The following is a 20,312-nucleotide window of genomic DNA, read 5'->3' on the forward strand; positions in this document are numbered from 1 at the left end:
AGCATCCATCCTGATTTGTTTGCATTCAACACAGACAGACAGATGAATGACCAGTTACATTTCAAATATTACTATTGTTTACCTTCGCTGATCAAAATCTGGGTCATCCTCAAGTACTTTCCCTGGCTCCCAGCTGTGTCTCCGGAAGGAGTCGTAGGCATGTCCAGAATTCCCAAGGATGCCCAACCTGCGCATGTTAACACCCAGGAATCGACCTTCCTCCTCCTCTTCTTCCTCTTCCATCTCTTCCCAGCCTCCTGCGGGAGGCTCCACAGCTGACAAGCAGCGGCGCTTCTGGACCCGTGAAGGGCAAGGGGTGCATTCACAGGGGCTCAGGACCAGCTCGGAGGCAGAACTGCTCATTCCCCAAGGGGCTTGTGGATCCAAAAGGCAGAAAGGCTTTGCAGAATGAAAAGGGGGGCTGGAGAAAGAGGGTGCTGATGTTAAAAAAAGAGCATAGCCCAGCTTGCAAAAACCATCACACATTTTTATTACCCTTGTACATACTCTTGTATCAGTTTACCTGCAAAATCCACTCAACCACTTCTATCTATGGAACTGGCACTGTTACAGGTGCTACATAATACCTGTTCTGCATTGGTGAGAAATTGGGCTTTCTTTTAGTGTGGTGGCATCCACACTTTGGAACTCCCTGTCAATTGATATCAGGCAGGCATCTTCAGTGTAATGCCTTGATGTTTTTTTGAGGTTTTAAAGAGTTGTTTTCAGCTGTTTTTAGCACCAATAATTTTATTGTTTTAGTCTTTTGTAAACTGCTTTACAGGTTGTTGTTTTATTTTTTTACCATCAAGCAGTGTCTACATGTTACTCATTTATTTCACTTGGTCCTGAAATAAATGGAAAGATCCAACTCTGTAAAGATGCCCTGCCTGATGACTCTCTCACAAGCCCCTTATTCAGGCAGAATCAATACATGGAGGTGGGGGGTGCCAGGATCATGCCCACTGACCCTACCCACATCAACAGGCTCATACCTATGTAAGCAGCGGCACAGTTCGTGGAAAGGCAGGGCCAACGGGCACAAACCCAATCTCACTCCCTTGTCTGGACAGGGATGTACACACCTATTTGCAGGCCTGCCTGAGGCCCATTTAGTGTCGGCAAAGCGAGAACGCAATTTCTAGAGAAACCCAGAACCCCAACCATCAAATCTACACTAGGTTTGGGGGGACCTCAGGCCCAGGGGCCAAATGTGGACCTGCAGGCATCTCCCGAAATACATTTTGGGGTGCGGGGTGCGAAAATGCCTCAGCCCCTAGGAGTTGGCGCCTTTGGAGCAGCTGTTTGGGAAAGGTGCCGAGAGTTCTTAAAAGCCCCTATTCCCCCTCACAGAGCTACAATTCCCAGTTACCTGGGAAGACAGATATGTTTGTTACGCCACTCTGGGAAGTGTACATTTCTTAAGGGATTCCTAACAACACTCAACAAACTGCAACACCCAACATTTCTTTGGGGGAAGCCAGAGTGGCACCATAGTGCTTTAAATGTCTGGTGTGGATGTGCCTAGGCCAAATGCCTCCTATACAGCTATAGGCCCCGGACCCCCATTATAAATGGATATTTTTCCAAGGTACCTTTGCAACACTATCATTCCTAAAGCTGGCCAGGAATAATTTTAATTCCTGAAGCAACAACCCAAAGGGATCTGGTTTCTCACACACCACCAGCCTGGCATTGGCCATTCAGGCCTACCTCACAACTACCAGCCAGGCCTAGAGTTGCAAGGCTTTCTTCTAAGATATTAAAGACCAGTGGGAGACTAGGGTTCAAATCCCCACTTGGCCATGAAGCTGACTGGTTGAGCTTGGGGGCCACCAGCCACTGCCTCTTTGCCTAATCTACCCCACAGGGTTGTTGTTGTGGGGAGGAGGAGAATCATGTACTCCACCTCAAGTTCCTCAGGGGAAGGAGGGATATAAATGCAACTAAACAAATAAATATGCCCTTATACTTTCTTTTGTTTACTTTGGCAGGCAAATGGGAGAGCAAAAAGGAGGAAGGGGAGCCCCCCCTTTTTAAGTGCACTCCCTCCATTGCTGCCTTAGTTACTGATTAAACTTTGAAGAATTTTGGACAAAAGTGGGCTCTGTCTCCAGCGGCCGACGCCTGAGCGTCTGGATGGGCAGACAAGGGGAACAGCATAGAGCCTCTGCATTGTTTGTGCAATGTTAATGGGGGGCATTAAAAGGGGAGACGGGTAAGACGGCAAAAAGAAACGCCAATTTAGATGGCACCTGCAGATACCTCAGAGGGGACGACATAGCAGGTGGGGAGAGCGGCCCAGAAATGGGCCACATTCACACCACACACGATACCGCTTTTAAGCAGTCATGGTTGCCCCTGGGAACTGTAGTTTGGTAAGGGCACTGAGCTACAATTCCCAGAGTGGTTTAACAATTCCCAGAGTGGGAACTATAGTTCTGAGGGGGGACAGGAAATAGCAATGGAGTGAGCTTGGATCCACTGTCAGAGCCTGTAACCCGTCAGTTTGCATTTCTTAGTGCAGAAAGTATTGATCTGATGTATAGAGATCTTTCCTATTCTAATTAATTCAAGAGGGTTCTGGAAGCTTCTCTGTGAGAAAGAAGCAAGCAGAAGGTTCATGATGTTTGGGTTATTCCTTCAGAGAAGCTGAGAACAGCTAGTTTAAACTGGTTCTTCTTATCTTCTGTCAAGGTCGTGCTGACTATAATAGTAAGGACAGAAGGAGCCTGGGTTTCTCTTTCTTTCTATCTCTCTCCCTTCTGATGTGGTGTTCTGCACATAGTATGCTCAGTGTTAAGATTTTAGACTTATTATAAGTTAGTTAAGTCGGCTGCAACTGGATTTCTAATGGACAGTGCCAATCCTGAATGTATTGGATTTGTGACCATTATGCTCATTTGCCTTCAGTAGCAGTAAAGCTCTGCTGGATGAAATATTCATTGCCTTTGGTCTATTTTTGGGAATCCTGCAACATGTTTAAGTTGTTACTCTGCTAACTATACATTGGAATCTGCTCTGGATCAATACTGAGTAGAATTTCATGACATGACCCTCTCCCCATAGCTCCAAGGGTCTAAAATTCCCATGGGTAGACCATTTAATTGAAGTTGTAAAACTATTTATACCTGTAACCAACTCATCTCTAAATGACTGTGCTTTAATAAACGAAATGATATGCGAAGAAAAGCTGGTATTTCAGTTTTGCAAACTACTGTAAGCAACTTTGTATAATTTACATCCTATTGCATACGGGCCGTAGCTCAGTGGTAGAACATCTGCCCTGCCTGCAGAAGGCCCCAACCTCAATCCACAGCATCTTCAGGTAGGGCTAGAAGAGACTCCTGCCTCAGACCTTGGACAGCTGCTGCCAGTCAGTGTAGGCAATACTGAGTAAGAAAGGCCAATGGTCTTGACTCAGTAAAAGGCAGCTTCCTATGTTCTTAAAATCCTGCAAATTAATTTTCTGTTTTGCACAAGGAATTCAGGAGGCTCGCCAAATATCTAGCCTGAGAATGGTGCATTAATGGATCATGAGTGTATATTCAAAGCCCAATGCCACCATTTTAATGAACAACTTTATTTCTGGTACTGCTGGCAGGGGCTGATGGGAGATGTAGTCCAAAACAGACTGGATCCTGGAGACAAAGGTCTGAGTTACACGTGAATTAAGAGTTTTGGGAGGTATTTAGACCAGGGAAGTGTCACAGAGACTTCTTCCTCCCCTGCTAATGCCCCAGTCCAAACTGGGGACCCTCTGTGGCTGCTTTTAAGTTTTTAAAAGCACTCCTCAGGTAGCCTGATTACAGTACTAATTGCCTGAATGCTTAGCTTGACCCAGTATTTTACTAACTAAACTTTGGTATGCCAGACAAGGAACGTGGCTTCATGATTTTAGCCTTCATCTAAGCATTTCTCCACTTGGGAAGATTTGGGATTGGGGGGTGCAGTCAGGCGAGTTGTTAGAAATAAAACATCTTTTGTTAACCCAGCCATAGCACCAAACCTGTACAGCAAAGAGATGCCCGCCATAAAGTCCTGCTCAAACATTCCTTTGGCTTTGATCTTGCACTTAAACGGCTTTCTAACCCAGCTGGGGTCAGATGTGATCATAGTTTTGGAGAAACTGTGTCTCCAACAAGGGCCTAGCAAGAGTGCACCTGTCGGAATGGCAAGGGTGAAGGTAGTGCCCAAGGCAGAACCTGTTGGGTCACCCCAAAAGTTGCAAATTTCCCAACAAGGAAAACAAGCCCATGACATTGCATAGACCATACATTGCTTTATACATTTATTTATAATGATTGGAATTCTTAGCGCTGCATTTTAGGGCAAAGACCTCACAAGGCAGGATACCCAACCGAAACAGTTTTAATTAACTCACAACAATCAGCAAATGATAACGCAAAAATGATTAAAGATAGTAGCATAGTTGAGTAGCCAACAGTTGCAGGGGAAAAGGTCAGGTGGGCCAAAGCGCAGAATGGACTCAGGCTTGCAATAAAGGTTAAAAATGAAACTATACCTGCATATGTCTAAACCAGCCTTCCCCAGCGTGGTGCCCTGCTGACTGGGGGTGATGGGAGTTGTAGTCCAAAACAGCTGGAAGGCAACACGTTTGAAAGGGCTGGTCTAATCACTTGGGCAACTGCTCACCCCCTTACGATACTGACACCTCCCCTGCCTCCATGGAACGTTGCCCTTGCCTCTTCTCCCCCCACTCCTTTTTTCGCCACAGTAAAAAAAAAAAACATTGTAGACTCCTTGGGGCAGAGTGTTAGCCTTTCTGAATGAAGCACCACATACACACCAAACATTTAAAGTGCTATGATACCACTTTAAACCATCACGGCTTCCCCTGGGAGTTGTAGTTTGGTAAGGGTGCTTAGTTGTTAGGAGACACCCTCCCTCCATTCCCTTCCCAGAGCTACAATCAGTGGCGTAGCGTGGGTTGTCAGCACCCGGGGCAAGGCAAGTAATTTGCGCCCCCTAACCTGTGGATTTGCACCCCCTAACCAGTGGATTTTAGCACTCGAGTCTCTTCCACTAGATTAGTTAGAGAAACCCTTACCCCCTAAGCACATGTATTGTTTGCAGTGAGAGAGGGTGAGTGAAGCCAGGTAGGGGCAGAGAGCTGCGAGTGCGAGCGCCCCCCCCCCCAGATGTTGCACCCAGTGCGGCCGGCCCCCCCTGCACCCCCCACGCTACGCCACTGGCTACAATTCCTAGAGTGGTTTAATAATCAGTCCCTCTTTCCCAGGGAACTCTGGGAATTGTAGCTCTTTGAGAGGAGTAGGGGTCTCCACACAACTCTAACCACCCTTAACCTACTACAGCTCCCACGGTTCTTTGGGGGATGCCATGACTATTCAAAGTGCTATGATACTGCTTTAAATGTAGGGCATGAACATGACTAGAGCTACAATTCCCAGCACACTTAATGAACTACAGTTCCCAGAAATTGCTAGTGGGGGAGCCATGACTTGTTTTAAAGAGGCATGAGACCGCTTTAAATGTAGTGTGGGTGTGGCCATGGATGGATACAATAGTTGCATCCTCCAGGAGATCTGAACCACCCAACTCGACCCCACCCCACCCCCCAACTTCAGGAGGAAGCCTATCCTAGGGCCCAAATAATTCACCTCTGCTCACCTGCTGTGCTGCTCTCCCCGCCAGTGCCTTCCACAGAGTACTAGGATAAGTTGTGGGCAGGATTGCAGCTGCCCCTAGGATGGCTCAGGGTAGAAAAGGAAACAGGATGATCTCAGCTTCTTTCCTGTTTCCACAGTCAGCCGGTGGGAACTGTCCTTTTTTTATCCCTTTATCTTCTGCACCATCAGCACTAAATCCTCCAGAAGGTCAGGGAGCCCCACGGTTCAGATATGGAGGAGGAGGACCATGGCAGCCAGGAGGGAAGACATCTTCTCGAGGAGAGAACCTCTTGGTACTATTATTTCAGGTTCTCTTGGCTGTAAGGAAGCTTAAAGGAGGAAGGAAGATGGGCAGAAAGCGGCTCAGTCCCTCTTCTCAAAATCCACGTCTTTGTTTCTCCACTTCCTCCACAATCCTGGCCCTGGTTCTGAGAATTAAGAAAGGAGAGGTGAGCTTGCCATATTATTATTATTATTATTATTATTATTATTATTATTATTATTTTATTTTGTCGTATTTCTATCCCACCTCTTTCTCCGAGCAGCTCAGAGTGACGTCCATGATTCTCCCCATCCTCATTTAATCCTCACAACAACAACAACAACCCTGTGAGGTAGGTTAGGCTGAGAGGCAATGATTGGCCCATGGTCACCACCCAGTGAGCTTCATGACTGAGTGCGGATTTGAACCCTAGTCTCCCAGGTCCTAGTCCAATAATCTAACTACTGATGAGTGTGCATGTGTGTGTTGAGAGGGGTCCAACTGGGAGCCCATTGGGGGCTCCAAGTTAAGGCAAGCTTGGCATGTTGTTCCCAGGAGATCAGAGCAGGGCTTCTTTAGTTAAACTGTGGAACTCCCTCCCACAGGAGGCAGTGATGACCACCAACTTGGATGGCTTTAAGAGAAGACTGGACAAATTCATGAAGACGAATGGTTTGACAATAACTCTGTAAGGGGAATATGGGTCTCCTAGGGGACCTTAACAAGCGATATCACCCAAGATTCTTTGGGGGAAAGCCATGACTGTTCAAAGTGACACCTTAAATGTATGGGGTGAAGGTTTATCTGTGAGGGACAAACTACAGTTCCCAGGATGCTTTGCTTCAGATGATTGGGGTGTACACAGCGAGGCAGAGAGCCCATGAGCAAGCAGACTGCAGTGCCAGAGAGGAGAAGCAGGTCCAGGAGGGCTCTCCTCAGTGGGTGCCCTGCTGGAGGGTGGCCCGTGGGCAGGGGCCCCAATCATGCTGATTCCCGGCACCAGCTCTGTAGAGAAAAGGTGTTCTGGAGAGAGGAGGGGCGCCTGATAAGAAAGCAAAACAACAACAACATAGTTAATCATTTTGCGTTCCAGAGTTGTGTGTTATCCTTTCTTTGAATAATGAAGTATGAGGTCAGAAGGCAGGGGTGATCTCAGCACCGAGGAGAGGGGAAAGGGAGTCAACTCTGACCACTTTTGGAGGAAGCGCTTCCATGGGAACCTCAGCAAGTGTACATAACAAAGCGGAGCCATGCTGCCAGGCTGGGCACCTGGAGAAGGGAATGGCAGGCAGAGGGGAAGGGAGAGCCAGTATATCCCTCTGGATCTCTCTCTGCAATAGGGGAAAAAGAACTTTGCTTGGGGAAGGAAAAGCAAGCCATGAGAGCTCGTCCACACCTTGCTTGTGCCATGCCTAAAATGCACAGGTCCGAGAGGTTTTCCACTTGTCTCGTGTTTTCTAAGCGGGGGTACAAGAGGTTTTTTTGTTTGCCCTGTACTGTACACCCATCATAGAGTGACTATTCCAGCACCCGTAACAAACTATGGTTCCTAGCATTCTTTGCGGGGAAATTGTGCGCTTTAAACATGCTTTGAATTAGTGGTGTGTACACAGGCTTAGGACACTTTAAATGTGGAATCCCAAAGATCTGGAAAGCGGCTGAATCCCTCCTGCAAAATACAGCCTAGAGGTGCCCGCTGATGTTATGCACTTTTTAAGCTTTGCATTGATTTATTGTTTTGTTCTTTGTATGGAAATCTAAAACCGAACAACAAGACTGGATTGGCTAACACTTCTTTATCAACTTAAACCATCTCAAAAGTAGCTATTGTGTTATTAAATTAGTAAAACACACACAAACCTTTGGAGTCATTTCGATTGTACACAGATCCATTTTCCCACATGCACTTAAATTTGGATGGGGTGGGGGGCTTTACATACATTTTTTATTGTTTGGGTGTCAAGTCTGACCTCAGACTTGTAGGACGATTTAAGTGGATTTACAATCACCCACAAAGCAAATCGAGTCAGAGGTCTTACTAGGGGGCCTGTCCTGAACGAGTGTGAACTGTTTATATGGGCAGGTGTGCCTCTGAACACCTGAAAAGTGCATTTTCCTACAAGTGTACAATTGCCAGTCCCCAAACATCTGGGGTTTCATGGGGGCTTATCTCCCAAGAAGTGTGCATCAGGTACAGACCCCATGTGAGAAGAACTAGGCTTCTAAAATGTGAGGGCAAAACCTCTAAAATGTAGAGCCAGTGCAGCACAGAATATTGGACTAGGACCAGGGAGGCCTGGGTTCAAAGCTCTGGCCACAAAGCTTGTTAGAGGACTCCTCACAGGGTTGCTGACCGGATCACAGAGGAAAGGGATGGAATCTCACTGTCCTTAGAGAAAGGGCAGGATGGCAACATATTAAAATAGATAAAGTAATGATTGTCCACCATCCTAACAAATTTGCAAGGGCCTGTTAAGCTCATGCTGAGGCGAAGAAAATCCAATCAGGAGCTTAACAACAACAAAAACAGCCAAGAAGCGAACACAGTTTTAAGATTGTTCCAAGCTGAACTCATGATTCTTGGTCAGTCGCTTTACATTTCTATCATTCCTTTGTAGAAAAGCCATACACGATAACGAGCTATTTTAATTCTCCACCCAACCAACCAACAAGAAGACTTCCTTCCATGCCTTTCCTGCTACATCCAGGCTTTTCAAAGTCGTTTTGAGACATTCGGCTGCTTTCGGACCAAAGTTGCCCTCAAAATATCTAATCACTGAAATGCTATTTTAGCCTCCGTATGGAAATTTAAGAGACACCCTTCAAGATCTGCATTTTAGAGTAAGAATTGCCAGTCCTGGGAGAGAAGGGAAAGTCACACTTATTGTGTGTCTATCCAAGCTGCTAACCTGGACTTGCCTCCTGATTGGACAGGGACACTCCCCAGGGTGGTGACTCATACAGAGACCCGATAAGTAGTCATAAGGTCACCTGAAGCCACTTCACAGCAAGTCAAGCCATTGGGTCCGTCTAGTTCAGTACTGTCTACTCTGAGTGGCAACAGCTTTCCAAGGATTCAAGCAAGAGTCTGTCCCATCCCTACCTGGAGATACTGCTGGGGATTGAACCTGGAACCTTCTGCACACAAAGCATGTATCCAACCACTCAGCCACAAACTTTCACCTGCTCCCTGTCTTCTGTGACGGCAGAGGAGGCCAGATCAGGAGTCACTGAATGACCCACATATTCCCAGTGCACAGAGACACAGAATTATCCATCCAGCGAAGGCTGATTGGGAGATCAGCAACTCACACGGAGATGCAGCAGGCAGACTCCCCCCCCCCCCCGAAGGTGGGCATCCAGGAGCTTCTCGTGACTTTATTTAACTCAGTGGCAACTCTTTCTGAGCCCGGTGGTTGGGAAGTGCTGGGTTAAGGACTTCCAGTAAAAAGAGAACCACAGCAAGAGTATCATCCTTGAGGGTCTTGGAAGGAAACCACAACAGCAGAACTGGTTTCAAATGGTTGGTGCTCACCCTAATAATGACAACTAGGCATGCCCCAAAGGCAGGAGTGGGGCATAAAATGATAAGCAAAGCCCAGCCTCTCAGGAGCCTGCAAGCTTCTGGAACTCAGCAACTGAAACTTGGAGAAATATTGCCTCTGATCCTGGAGAGTAATTGAGATACAGTGGTGCCTCAGGTTAAGTACTTAATTCGTTCTGGAGGTCCATTCTTAACCTGAAACTGTTCTTAACCTGAAGCACCACTTTAGCTAATGGGGCCTCCTGCTACTGCCGCACCACCAGAGACCGATTTCTGTTCTCATCCTGAAGCAAAGTTCTTAACCTGAAGCACTATTTCTGGGTTAGCGGAGTCTGTAACCTGAAGCGTATGTAACCTGAAGCATATGTAACCCGAGGTACCACTGTATTTGACACAGGGGGAAAGAATTACCCTTGGTGTGTGTGTGTCTATGGTGTATCAGAGGGACTGTAAATCCCAAATCACTGGAGCCACACACTGCCTGGGCTTGAGAAAATCTAATGGGGTCCCTTCCAGATCTACAATTCTCTTCTTCTAATGGGACACATTGATCACCAACAATCAGATGCAACGGTCCCTGAGCTTTCATTAGCCTTCCAGACAAATTCAACGCAACAAGAAAATAATTAAGAAACCAACAGCAGGTCTGACCAAACCAGCCCACCCATCTCCTGCAAGAGCTAGGGGTGGCCAAGAAATCTGTGTTACAATACAAAAAAGGGGGTGGGGGGGGAGAGGGGGGAGAGAAATGTGCCAGGCAAGAGGAGGAAAAGTACATAATAAAACTCTCACTTCTGCCGGAATGTAAATAACTCTTGAAGCCTAGGCTCAAGGAATGTCAAAAGAAAGAACAACAATATTGAAAGAGGATGGTGAGTGGAATTCAGAGATAAGGAAGGAGAAAGCCTTAGAATCACAGAATTGTAGAAGCGGAAGGGACCCTGAGGGTCATCTAGTCCAACCCCCTGCAATGCAGGACTCACAGCTAAAGAATATCTGACAGAAGGCCAACCAACACCTGGTTAAAAACCTTCACTGAAGGAGAGTCCACCCCACCACATTTCAAAAGAGTCCAATTCCACTGCTGAACAGCTCTTATAAATTGTTGTGACTCACCCTGGAAGGGTGGATAAATAAAATAAAATTATCATCAGGGTATTTTGGGTTTTTTTTAGTTTCCAGGCTCATAGGCGCTGCTTTTACTCATTGTTTGTGGGGCTTGGCTCACTGCCTTGAGTTACCTACACTCCTGACTTGTGGCAGCTTGATATGCTAGCCGCGTCTGTATTGTGCTTGGATGCAGGAAATCAAGGTTCGAGAAATGACTTGACTTGGTCCTGGGTGGTCATAATTTCCCAACCTAGCCTACCTCACAGGGTTGTTGTGTGAGGGTAAAACACTGCTCTCGATAGAATCAAGCAACTGTTTCCTGTTTATACCCTGGATAACGTAGGCGTAATCTAGAATGCAGGGGAGGTGCCCCACAAGTCCAGGAGGCCAGGTGCAACTATGCTAGTTATTTGTGGCACACCACTGGCCAGAAAAGGAGGGAATAAAACTAGCTCTCTTCCAGCTTGTTTTCTCCTTTGCAGGATTCTAACGCTACAGGTGACAAGGCAAGAATTTGCAAGGCTGGCTTAGAACGGAAAGATAAGCAGCCAGGCAGAAACTCTGCTCCTCCATTGCTTCACACACAACGGATCCACGTGTAAGAGAGAGTTACTCCCTGACACTGCAATTGCCGTTGAACGCTTATGCATCATGCCTGAAAAATCTCAAATCAAAACACTGGCAGGATTAATGGAAGCCAGGCCTTGCAGATAACGGATGTCAGAGGAGGAAGACTCCAGCATTCACCACTCCCCACCCCAGATCGCTGAAGCATTCTTCACCTACTTCCTTGCAACATCAACGCATAATGCCACCACAATGTTCATCACTTTGCTCATTTATGACAGCTGGCTTGTGGATCTGTGCCCTGCAACTAAAATCTTTGCCCTGTTAACCCCCCTACCTCACAAGAGGAAGCTAATGTGAGGGTCATAAAGCAGGTAGACTGCGAGCGCTCAACGCCCTTCTCCCCCAAAGAAGCACACCTTGAGAAAACTGGGTTTGGCTGGAGGCATAGCATACAGGAGAACATAGGAAGCTCCCTTATACTGAGTCAGACCATTGGTCCATCTAGCTCAATATTGTCTGCACTGACTGGCAGCAGCTCTCCAGGGTGTCAGGCAGGACTCCCCTCCAACCGTACCCTGAGACGCTGGGGATTGAACCTAGCAACCTTCTGCATGCAAGACAAATGCTCTACCAATGATCTACGGCTCCTCAGTTTTTGGAGGCTATTCGCACTGTTACCAGAGTAAAAAAGGAGCAGGAAATCAAGAGGCTTTTTTGCAACCACATCACCAGGGTCACACCATTCGAACCAGCAGCAGCAAGAGCTGCATTAACTGAGAACAAGCCACTGATGCGCAACAGGAATTACAGCCCCTTATTACCCTGCCTTATCTCCTGCCTGTCCTCTTTCAGTTGTGTCCCAACATGGCGCCTGTGGGTACAGTGGTACCCTTGAGGTCCGGTCCAGCATCCATGAAGCCTCTGAGTCATGAGATGGTGAAAAGGGCTACTTTTTCCTCCCTTTAAAAAGCATCCAGAGCTGAAGGAGGAAGTGGGGAAGAGTGACTCTCTTTCCCACTTCCTCTTTCAGCTCTATGGGCTTTTCATGGCTCAGATGAATGCTACTGGATGTTGTTGTTGTTGTTTAGTCATTTAGTCGTGTCCGACTTTTCGTGACCCCACGGACCAGAGCATGCCGGGCACTCCTGTCTACCACTGCCTCCTGCAGTTGGGTCAAACTCATGCCGGTAGCTTCGAGAACACTGTCCAACCATCTCATCCTCTGTCGCCCCCTTCTCCTTGTGCCCTCAATGTACCCCTTCATGGATCACTGCCTTGCCGTGGCGAAGGGGCTTGAATAACTATGAGCTATGCCATGCAGGGCCACCCAAGATGGACAGGTCATAGTGGAAAGTTTTGACCAAACATGATCCACCTGGAGCAGGAACCGGCAAGCCACTCCAGTATCCCTGCCAAGAAAACTCCATGGACAATGCTACTGGATGCTACTGGCCAAATCCCATGGAAAAGTGGCACGTGTGTGTTTGTGTGTCCATCTCCTCTCCTTCTGTTTTTCAGGGAGAGGTTAATCCAGGGGAGAGAAGTGACAGGAGGGGGCACCCACCCCAAAAATAGCAACCCCTGGCTTAGCTCCTAACCTCCTTAGGTCACAGGGAACAGGTTTCATTTCACTTTTAGTTTGTGCTATGCCAACTTTCTGCATTGCTATACACAAGGCTGTTTACAAGATATGAACACAAGAGCACTCTCCCCTCCTGCTGCTTGCAGCAACTGGTCTTCAGAAGCACTGCTGCCTCTGATCATGGAGGCAGAGCATAGCCGTTGTGGCCAGCAGCCACAGACAGCTCCCTCCTCCACAAATTTGTCCAGTTCTCTTTTAAAGCCAACCAAGTTGGTGGCCATCGCTGCCTCCTGTGGAAGAGAGTTCCACAGTTTAACTTTGTGTTGCATGCGGAAGGGCTTTCTTTTATCCGTCCTGGATCTTCCAACAAATGCTCCCCACTTTTCTCCTATGGTAATACTGCTGTAAAATACTAATAAAGAACATATTGATCCATTTAAATGTTGTCTTTACTACTGTGCCAGTACTGTATTTTAATTGTTTTATTATTGCTGAACGTGCAAACAGAGTGAAGTGCTGACCTACTTTACGGGGGCGGCCCCATCTTTGAAGGCCCGCCCAGTCCAAGAGTGGTTTAAAATAAAGGCCAAGAACCACAGGAAGTGGAGAGGGGTAGCCTTGGCATTGCCCATATAGAGGCGGCAGCACCTGGATGGCAAACTGAGCAGCCAGGCAGGCCCCAGACTTCTTCCCTTCCCGAGATTTATTATAGTCCTGTTTAAGTTTGCCTCGGTACATATAAGATTTTAAGAACAAATCTCTCCTCTTTGTTTTTATAAACAATGCCAAAACAATGCCACACTATCTATCGTACTGCTTTATACAGAGCCAGGCTACGGGCCCATCTCATTCAAAATTTTCTCCCGCGTACAAAAAGGTATTTCCCATACCTAGCTCTTTTTTTGCCAAAGTTTTTCTTGCAAATGAAGTTTTTGAGCTATTTTACTGAAGATTTCAGTGATTTCTGCCCGGACACTGTTTGCGGCTATGTCCGGGAAATTCCAGACATGTAGCAACCCCTATGTCAATTGGCAGTGCCAGAATCCAACCTGGGGACTTGCTTCATGCAAGACAGGTGATATGATAGCCGCCATCAGATATCTGCAGGGCTGTCCCATGGAAGAAGAAGCGAGTTTGTGTTCTGCTACTTCAGAGGGAAGAACTCAAACCAATGGATTCAAATTAGAAGAAACGAAATTTTGACTAAACATGAGGAAGAGTGTTACGGTGGCAGGAGCTTTTCAACAGTGGAACAGACACCCTCGAGAGGTGGTGGACTCTCCCTCATTGGAGGTTTTCAAATAGAGGTTGGATGACCGTCTGTCAGAGATTCTTTAGCTGTGATTCTTGCATTGCAGGGGGTTGGACTAGATGACCCTCAGGGCTCCTTCCAGTTCTACAATCCTCTGATTCTAAAACAGATGGTATGGCTCCCTCTCCAATAGAAAACTGTACTCATTTCGGCGCCAGCTAAAAACGTTTTTGCTTAGACAAGCCTAAACAAAAGTTTAGTTTTAATCTGTTTTTGGCCTCTTGCTATTTTAGCTTTTTGGAAGTTTTGGATTATTGTTGTTAAATTTTTCCTATTGACAGTTTTATGGGCAGTATTTTTGTAAACCACTTTGACTTTTTGGGGGTTATTTTTACAATCAAGAAGTATATAATTTTTATGAAATAAATAAATAAATATTGAACTGTACGGGTAAAACGAAGTGTGTCAAAACACAGCCAGCCATTATAATTGTGTGGCAACTCTAAATCTCTTGTCTTAAGACCTCTAGGAGCAGCGGATGTGGTTTTTTAAAAACTTTGTTTTACCGCCAGACAAAGCCATCCTTGGAGGCAACATGGAGGTGGTTATTCCTAAGGATCATTCAAGGAGAATGCGAAAAATTCACCAGGGGGCGAACCCCACAGGAAAGTGGACCCACTTAGCTGTGGAGAACAAGGCCCTCAGTTGCCCAAGCAACCAGATTTCCATTTCTAAAGGTCTTTCGCAGGGAAACATTTCCCCCCATTAGTAAGCAAATGAGGTCCAGATTCAAATCAGAATAGGAGAAGCATTAACCTCAAATGTCCTCAAGTGTGATTTGCTGCTAGGGCTGCTCTTTCTGCCCTCAGCTTATGCCCACACAACAGAGTAAAACCATTCACCAGAGGAGCCACAAAATGGTGTAAAGTGGTGCCCTGACCTCAGCCTTGCTTTTTTATTCAAAACTGGAAATCCTCAAGAAGGGAACCCCAGTGCTCTAAATTTGCACCCCCGGGATTATCTTCAAGCAACAGCTCATCTAATATGTGCACAGCCTATAAAATAAAAAATGAAAATGAAAGGGCAATATCTCTCATAGGCCAATATCTCTTAACACCGGAAGAGCCAAACCTTCAGTTTAAACAGAACTCTCCAGCAGGGCAGAATTTTAAAATGGCAAACAGTAGCAGAGGCAACTGGAACCCCATCCTAAGGGAGGAAACGCTGAAATATTTGCCTGGGATAAGGGAAGAGGAGATGAGGGTAGGCTTGCCTTTAACTACCTAGAGACCTGGGTCGTGCAAAAGGTGGAGCAGACCTGCTCTCTGTTGATCCAGAAGCCGGGAGGAGACCCAGTGGGCGGAAATTGCCGGGAAGCAGATTTCAGATCAACCTGAGGAGAAGATTCCTAACCGCAAAAGCTACCTGGCATTGGGAGTTTCTCTGGTGACTACGTGGGTGGGGCGCCTGTGGAACACCCTCCATGACAAGGATATAAATAACTATATAGCTTTTAGAAGACACCTGAAGGCAGCCTTGTATAGGGAAGTTTTTTTTTTAATGTTTTATGCTTTACGGTGTTTTTATATTTTGCTGGAAGCCTCCCAGGGTGGCATATAAATAAAAAAATTAGTATTAGTAGTAAAGTAAAGGTAAAGGACCCCTGGACAGTTAAGTCCAGTCAAAGCCGACTATGGGGTTGCGGTGGTCATCTCACTTTCAGGCTGAGGGAACCAGCGTTTTTCCCCAGACAGCTTTCTGGGTCATGTGGCCAGCATGACTAAACTGCTTCTGGCGCAAAGGGGCACCGTGACAGAAGCCAGAGCGCACGGAAACACCATTTACATTCCCATTGCAGCGGTACCTATTTATCTACTTGCACTGGTGTGCTTTCAAACTGCTAGGTTGGCAGGAGCTGGGACAGACCAACAGGAGCTCGCCCCATTGTGCGGATTCAAACAGCCAACCTTCTGATCGGCAAGCCCAAGAGGCTCAGTGGTTTAAACCACAGTAGTAGTTGTTGTTGGAAATATGGCTGGATGACTACCTGTCACTCACAGGATGCTGCAGTTGCAGCATATAGGAACTTAAGAGGAGCCTGCTGGGTCTGGCTAATAGCCCATCTAGTACAACATCTGTTCTTATGGAATTGCAGACATGGAAGGGACTCTCGGGGTCATCTAGTCCAACCCCCTGCAATGCAGGAATCGCGGCTAAAGAATCCCCTAACAGATGGCCATCCAACCTCTCTCTGTAGGAGAGAGCCCTCCACCTTCCAAGACAGTCTGTCAAACAGCTCTTGCCATCAGAAAGTTCTTCCTAACTTCTAGCTGGAATCTCCTTTCCTGTCATTTGAATCCATTGTTCACTTCCTACCCCCTGGAGCAGCAGAAAACAAGCTTGCTCCATCTTTCATATGACTTTTATTAACTGCCATGTTTGAATTAATTTCTCCTTGTTCATTTTTCAAGGGTGACTGTCTCAAATGTCCTTACGTTCATTCTGGAATTTGTACACCACTTGCGAGAACGACTGAGTTATGTAAAGTAGCACAGAAGTCTTAAAATGAACCGATGGAATCAAGCCTGATTCTTTAGGCTTGTCTCGTATCAAATACCCTAAAGCTCTCCTATTTCTCTCCCCACCACCACCACCTGCCTTGGGGAAAGAAAGCAGATTATCTTCAGCATCAGTGTGGAGGATAGTAGAGGGTGCCCCTTAGCATGTGCAGAGTGCATTTCCCTCCACAGCAAGCTGGCATATCCGTGATCCCACTCTGAGGCTCTCCAAGGAGGCATCAGCTTATTTCCAAAAGCCAACAGGATGCAAACTCTGCTTTACAGTCCCAAGGCACAGGGTAAAGGTTAGAGAGGAAGTAACTAGGTGAAAAACTTGAAGACAGGAGAACAGCTCGGAAGGAAGCTTTTTAAGCAACCACAACAAACCTCCGACAACAGCAAAAAAGAAACGTTGCCAAAGAACCAGTTTAAAAATAATAATAATCACGGACCCACAAACCAACATAAAATCTTTCCAAACTCATATTCAGGTACTGCCTACCTCAGCCTCACAATACATGACCTACATCTCTCATTAGAGAATGAAGGCACAGCTCACTCTGTGAAAAGAACTCTGCCCATGCTCAGAGAGACACAACCATCCTTTTCCACATGCTCTAGGGCTAAGAGAGTCAGGACTGAAGCAAACCCCCGTGAAGCTGTCATAAAAAAGACCTCTGGGCATGTGCAGAGTGCCTTTGCTCCAACCAGCCCTGCATGGCTGATCTTAAGGAGCAAAAGCTTCCAATCCAGGGAGGTCAGAAGCTATAACTCCAGGCCACCCTCAAACTTCTGGCATCTCTGTGGTCGCCCCTCCCCCCTAATAATAATAATAATTAAACTTTGTTTTGCTGCCAAGAGAACAAGAGAGCATCATCACCTGAAACCCATTTATAATAAGGGAGGGAGAAGGCAAAACCAAACAAACAAGCCCCCACAAAACGTACCTTTTGCAGAAGAGGGAGAAAGCCAGTCTCCCATCAGCTCAATTCCTCAGTTTCCACCCAGTGTTGCTTCTGCCCTAGAGTTTCAGGGGGGTGGACAAGGGTGAAATTAACCAGGATATCAGGTGTCCCTGGGCAGAACCAAAAGCCACCTTTTGCACCTCCCGGCTTGAGGGCTGCTTCCTAGCCTTTTCCCTTTCTTCCTCTCCTCTGCTCCAGCCTCCTCCTCTCCTGACACCAAATAAACCAGGAACAGCCGCCCTGCGTTTAGATCCTCCTCGGAGTTAACCCTTTGCCCTTCCTTCCGCCTGAGGGCTCTTTGCAGCCACAGCCCCGAGGGGGGAAACTTCTGCTACTCTTGCAAACAGGTTAGGGTCCATCTCTCTCTCTCTCTCTCTCTCTCCCCCACCACCATGCCAGTTCTCCAGGGTTTTATATGCGCCCCAGGACCTGCCAATGAGATGGGAAGGCAGAAGAAAGAGGTCCTCTCTGAGCTTGAGAAACAGAGGCACTCATAACTTAAAGGGGACAGCGCACAAATCATGTGTACGTACCTTAGAGAGGAGAGAGGGATGGAGGAGGGTCGTCTTGAGCTAACACAACCCAAGAAATCCAAATCAATCTTCATCTCAAATGGGGAGAACCTATTGTTTCTATTACCACCCAGTTTGCTCCAATGTATGCGCCTTAGGGGCAGAGACCAGATATTTTTTCCATTTTCATTCATCTAAATAACCTTATGTATGTAAATAATAACTAATATTTCATCATCATAAACATATTTGCGGCCTAATTTGTGTAGTTCGTTTACCCTATTTTATAGTCCCTGTGGGTTTTCCAATTAGCTATTTATTTTAAAAAAAGGAACGAAGAGTAAAGTGTACAGTATTTGAACATGCAACTTTCCTCTTGAAAGGAGAGAAGAGGCTGTTATTAGCATCTATTAGGCTAAGCTGCCGCCCTTCGTCCAGACCTCCCATCTGCATATGCACAACACGTGTGCCTTTAAAAAAAATTAAAATATGTACTTTGCATTCCCTTTTTTTGTTGTTTTGTGTTATGATCCTTAGGTGAAGGGTGATTATACAAATTTAATAATTTACTGACGATTTGCTAATTATTCTATGCAGTTTATGTTGTATTTGCAGTATCCTATAATTATCATACAGAATCATATACAGTGGTACCTCGGGTTAAGTACTTAATCCGTTCCGGAGGTCCGTTCTTAACCTGAAACTGTTCTCAACCTGAAGCACCACTTTAGCTAATGGGGCCTCCTGCCGCTGCCGCATCGCCGGAGCACAATTTCTGTTCTCATCCTGAAGCAAAGTTCTTAACCTGAAGCACTATTTCTGGGTTAGCGGAGTCTGTAACCTGAAGCGTATGTAACCTGAAGCGTATGTAACCCGAGGTACCACTGTAATTGTGAAGTTGAAAGGGACCACATGAGAACTCTAGTCCTACCCCCTGGAATGCAGTATTTTTTTTGCCCAAGGTGGGGCTCAAAACCAAGACCCTGAGATGAAGAATCTCATGCTCCACCAGCTGAGCTATCCCAGAGATTACGTTATTGTTATTTATTGTTTGTAAGCTGCTTTGCAATTCACATGAATGAAAAGCAGCATAGAAATATAATAAATCAAATTTTTAAAAAAATTCCCCTGGGCACATGCAGATTGCCTCTCCTTTTTTTTTAAAAAAAGTTTTTTTAAAAAACGAGTGTGAGAACAGAGTGCTTCAAGGTACATGCAGAGTGTTGTTCCTGCGTGTTTACCCTTTGGCACAGGTCTAAGCATACACTGTTGAATGTATATTGAGAGGCAGTGTGATGTAGTGGTTAGAGCGTCAGACTATGACCTGGGAGAGAGTAGGATTCAAATCCCCACTGGACCATGAAGCTCACTGGAGGTGACCCTGAGCTCAGACAGTGTACCTCACAGGGTTGTTGTGGGAATTCAATGAAGCGGGGGGAGAGAACCATGTACGCCACACCTTGAGCTCCTTGGAGAAAGAAAGGTGGGATATAAATGCAATAATTAATAAATGAATAAACAATACCTTGAAAACACACTTTCCACCCCTCCAGGCTCTTAGAATCACAGAACTGTAGAGTTGGAAGGGACCATTGCGGTCATCTAGTCCAACCCCCTGCAATGAGGAATCTTTCACCCAACGTGGGACTCAAACCCTCAACCCTGTACCAGCTGAGCTATCGCAGGTCTTTGTTGACTGTTGGGCCTGGAGGGTGAAATTCTGGCTGGTCCAGTGAAACTCTGACTTACCGCTCACCTTGAAATCATGCTCAGAGGCACTCTCTTTCTATTCATGTTTAGATGTGTGTGTGTGTGTTTGCCACAGAGGGAGGAGGAGAAAAGGCTTCTGGGTGGGCCAAAGCAGTAAATAATAATAATAAACCACCAATAATCCCAGCTGGCTAGGAGGAGGTATCCTGGAAGGGAGAGAGAGAGAGAGGAGGGAGGATGGCAAAGTCAGTGTGATAACATAGGTGAGGCAAGGAACACACAAACACACGTCACCTTAAGCCCTCACCTTGTGCACACAGACACACAAGGCACAGACAGCAGCCCTCGTGCAAACATTCACACGCATGGGTGGAGCCTCTTCCGGCTGCTTCTGGGCACTGTTAAACCCTTGAATGTTGCAGAGGAAATAGAGTGAAAATTCTCTCTGTCCGCCTCTCATATAATACTAAAACTTTAGGTCACCCAGACTGAACCGACAGTAGATTCAGGACACAAACACATAATTAGCCAATGGAACTCACTGCCACAAGATTAGGTGATGGCCGGAGGCTTCAGAAGGGGTGTGTATCATCAGA

General features: G+C 46.4%; 1 protein-coding gene across 6 annotated transcripts in view; it reads right to left on the reverse strand.

The window, feature by feature from the left end:
• Positions 1 to 19,779, reverse strand: part of ARHGEF2 (Rho/Rac guanine nucleotide exchange factor 2) — a 113,583-nt gene extending 93,804 nt beyond the window's left edge. The window contains exons 1-3 of one of the 6 annotated variants that reach the window (XM_083478090.1): positions 19,763 to 19,779; positions 5,653 to 6,079; positions 83 to 421 (exon numbers count right to left, since the gene is read on the reverse strand). In XM_083478090.1, the coding sequence (XP_083334216.1) occupies positions 83 to 363 (281 nt within the window). In that variant the 5' untranslated portion in view covers positions 364 to 421; positions 5,653 to 6,079; positions 19,763 to 19,779. Of the gene's footprint in view, positions 1 to 82; positions 422 to 1,595; positions 1,628 to 2,265; positions 2,298 to 5,652; positions 6,080 to 11,958; positions 12,114 to 17,476; positions 17,800 to 19,762 lie in introns of those variants that run through there. The other 5 variants (XM_083478088.1, XM_083478091.1, XM_083478089.1 and 2 more) reach the window with 5 other exon arrangements.
• Positions 19,780 to 20,312: the final 533 nt, after the last annotated feature.

Source organism: Podarcis liolepis (genome assembly GCF_965112155.1).
Source record: "Podarcis liolepis genome assembly, chromosome: 15".
NCBI lineage: Eukaryota > Metazoa > Chordata > Lepidosauria > Squamata > Lacertidae > Podarcis > Podarcis liolepis.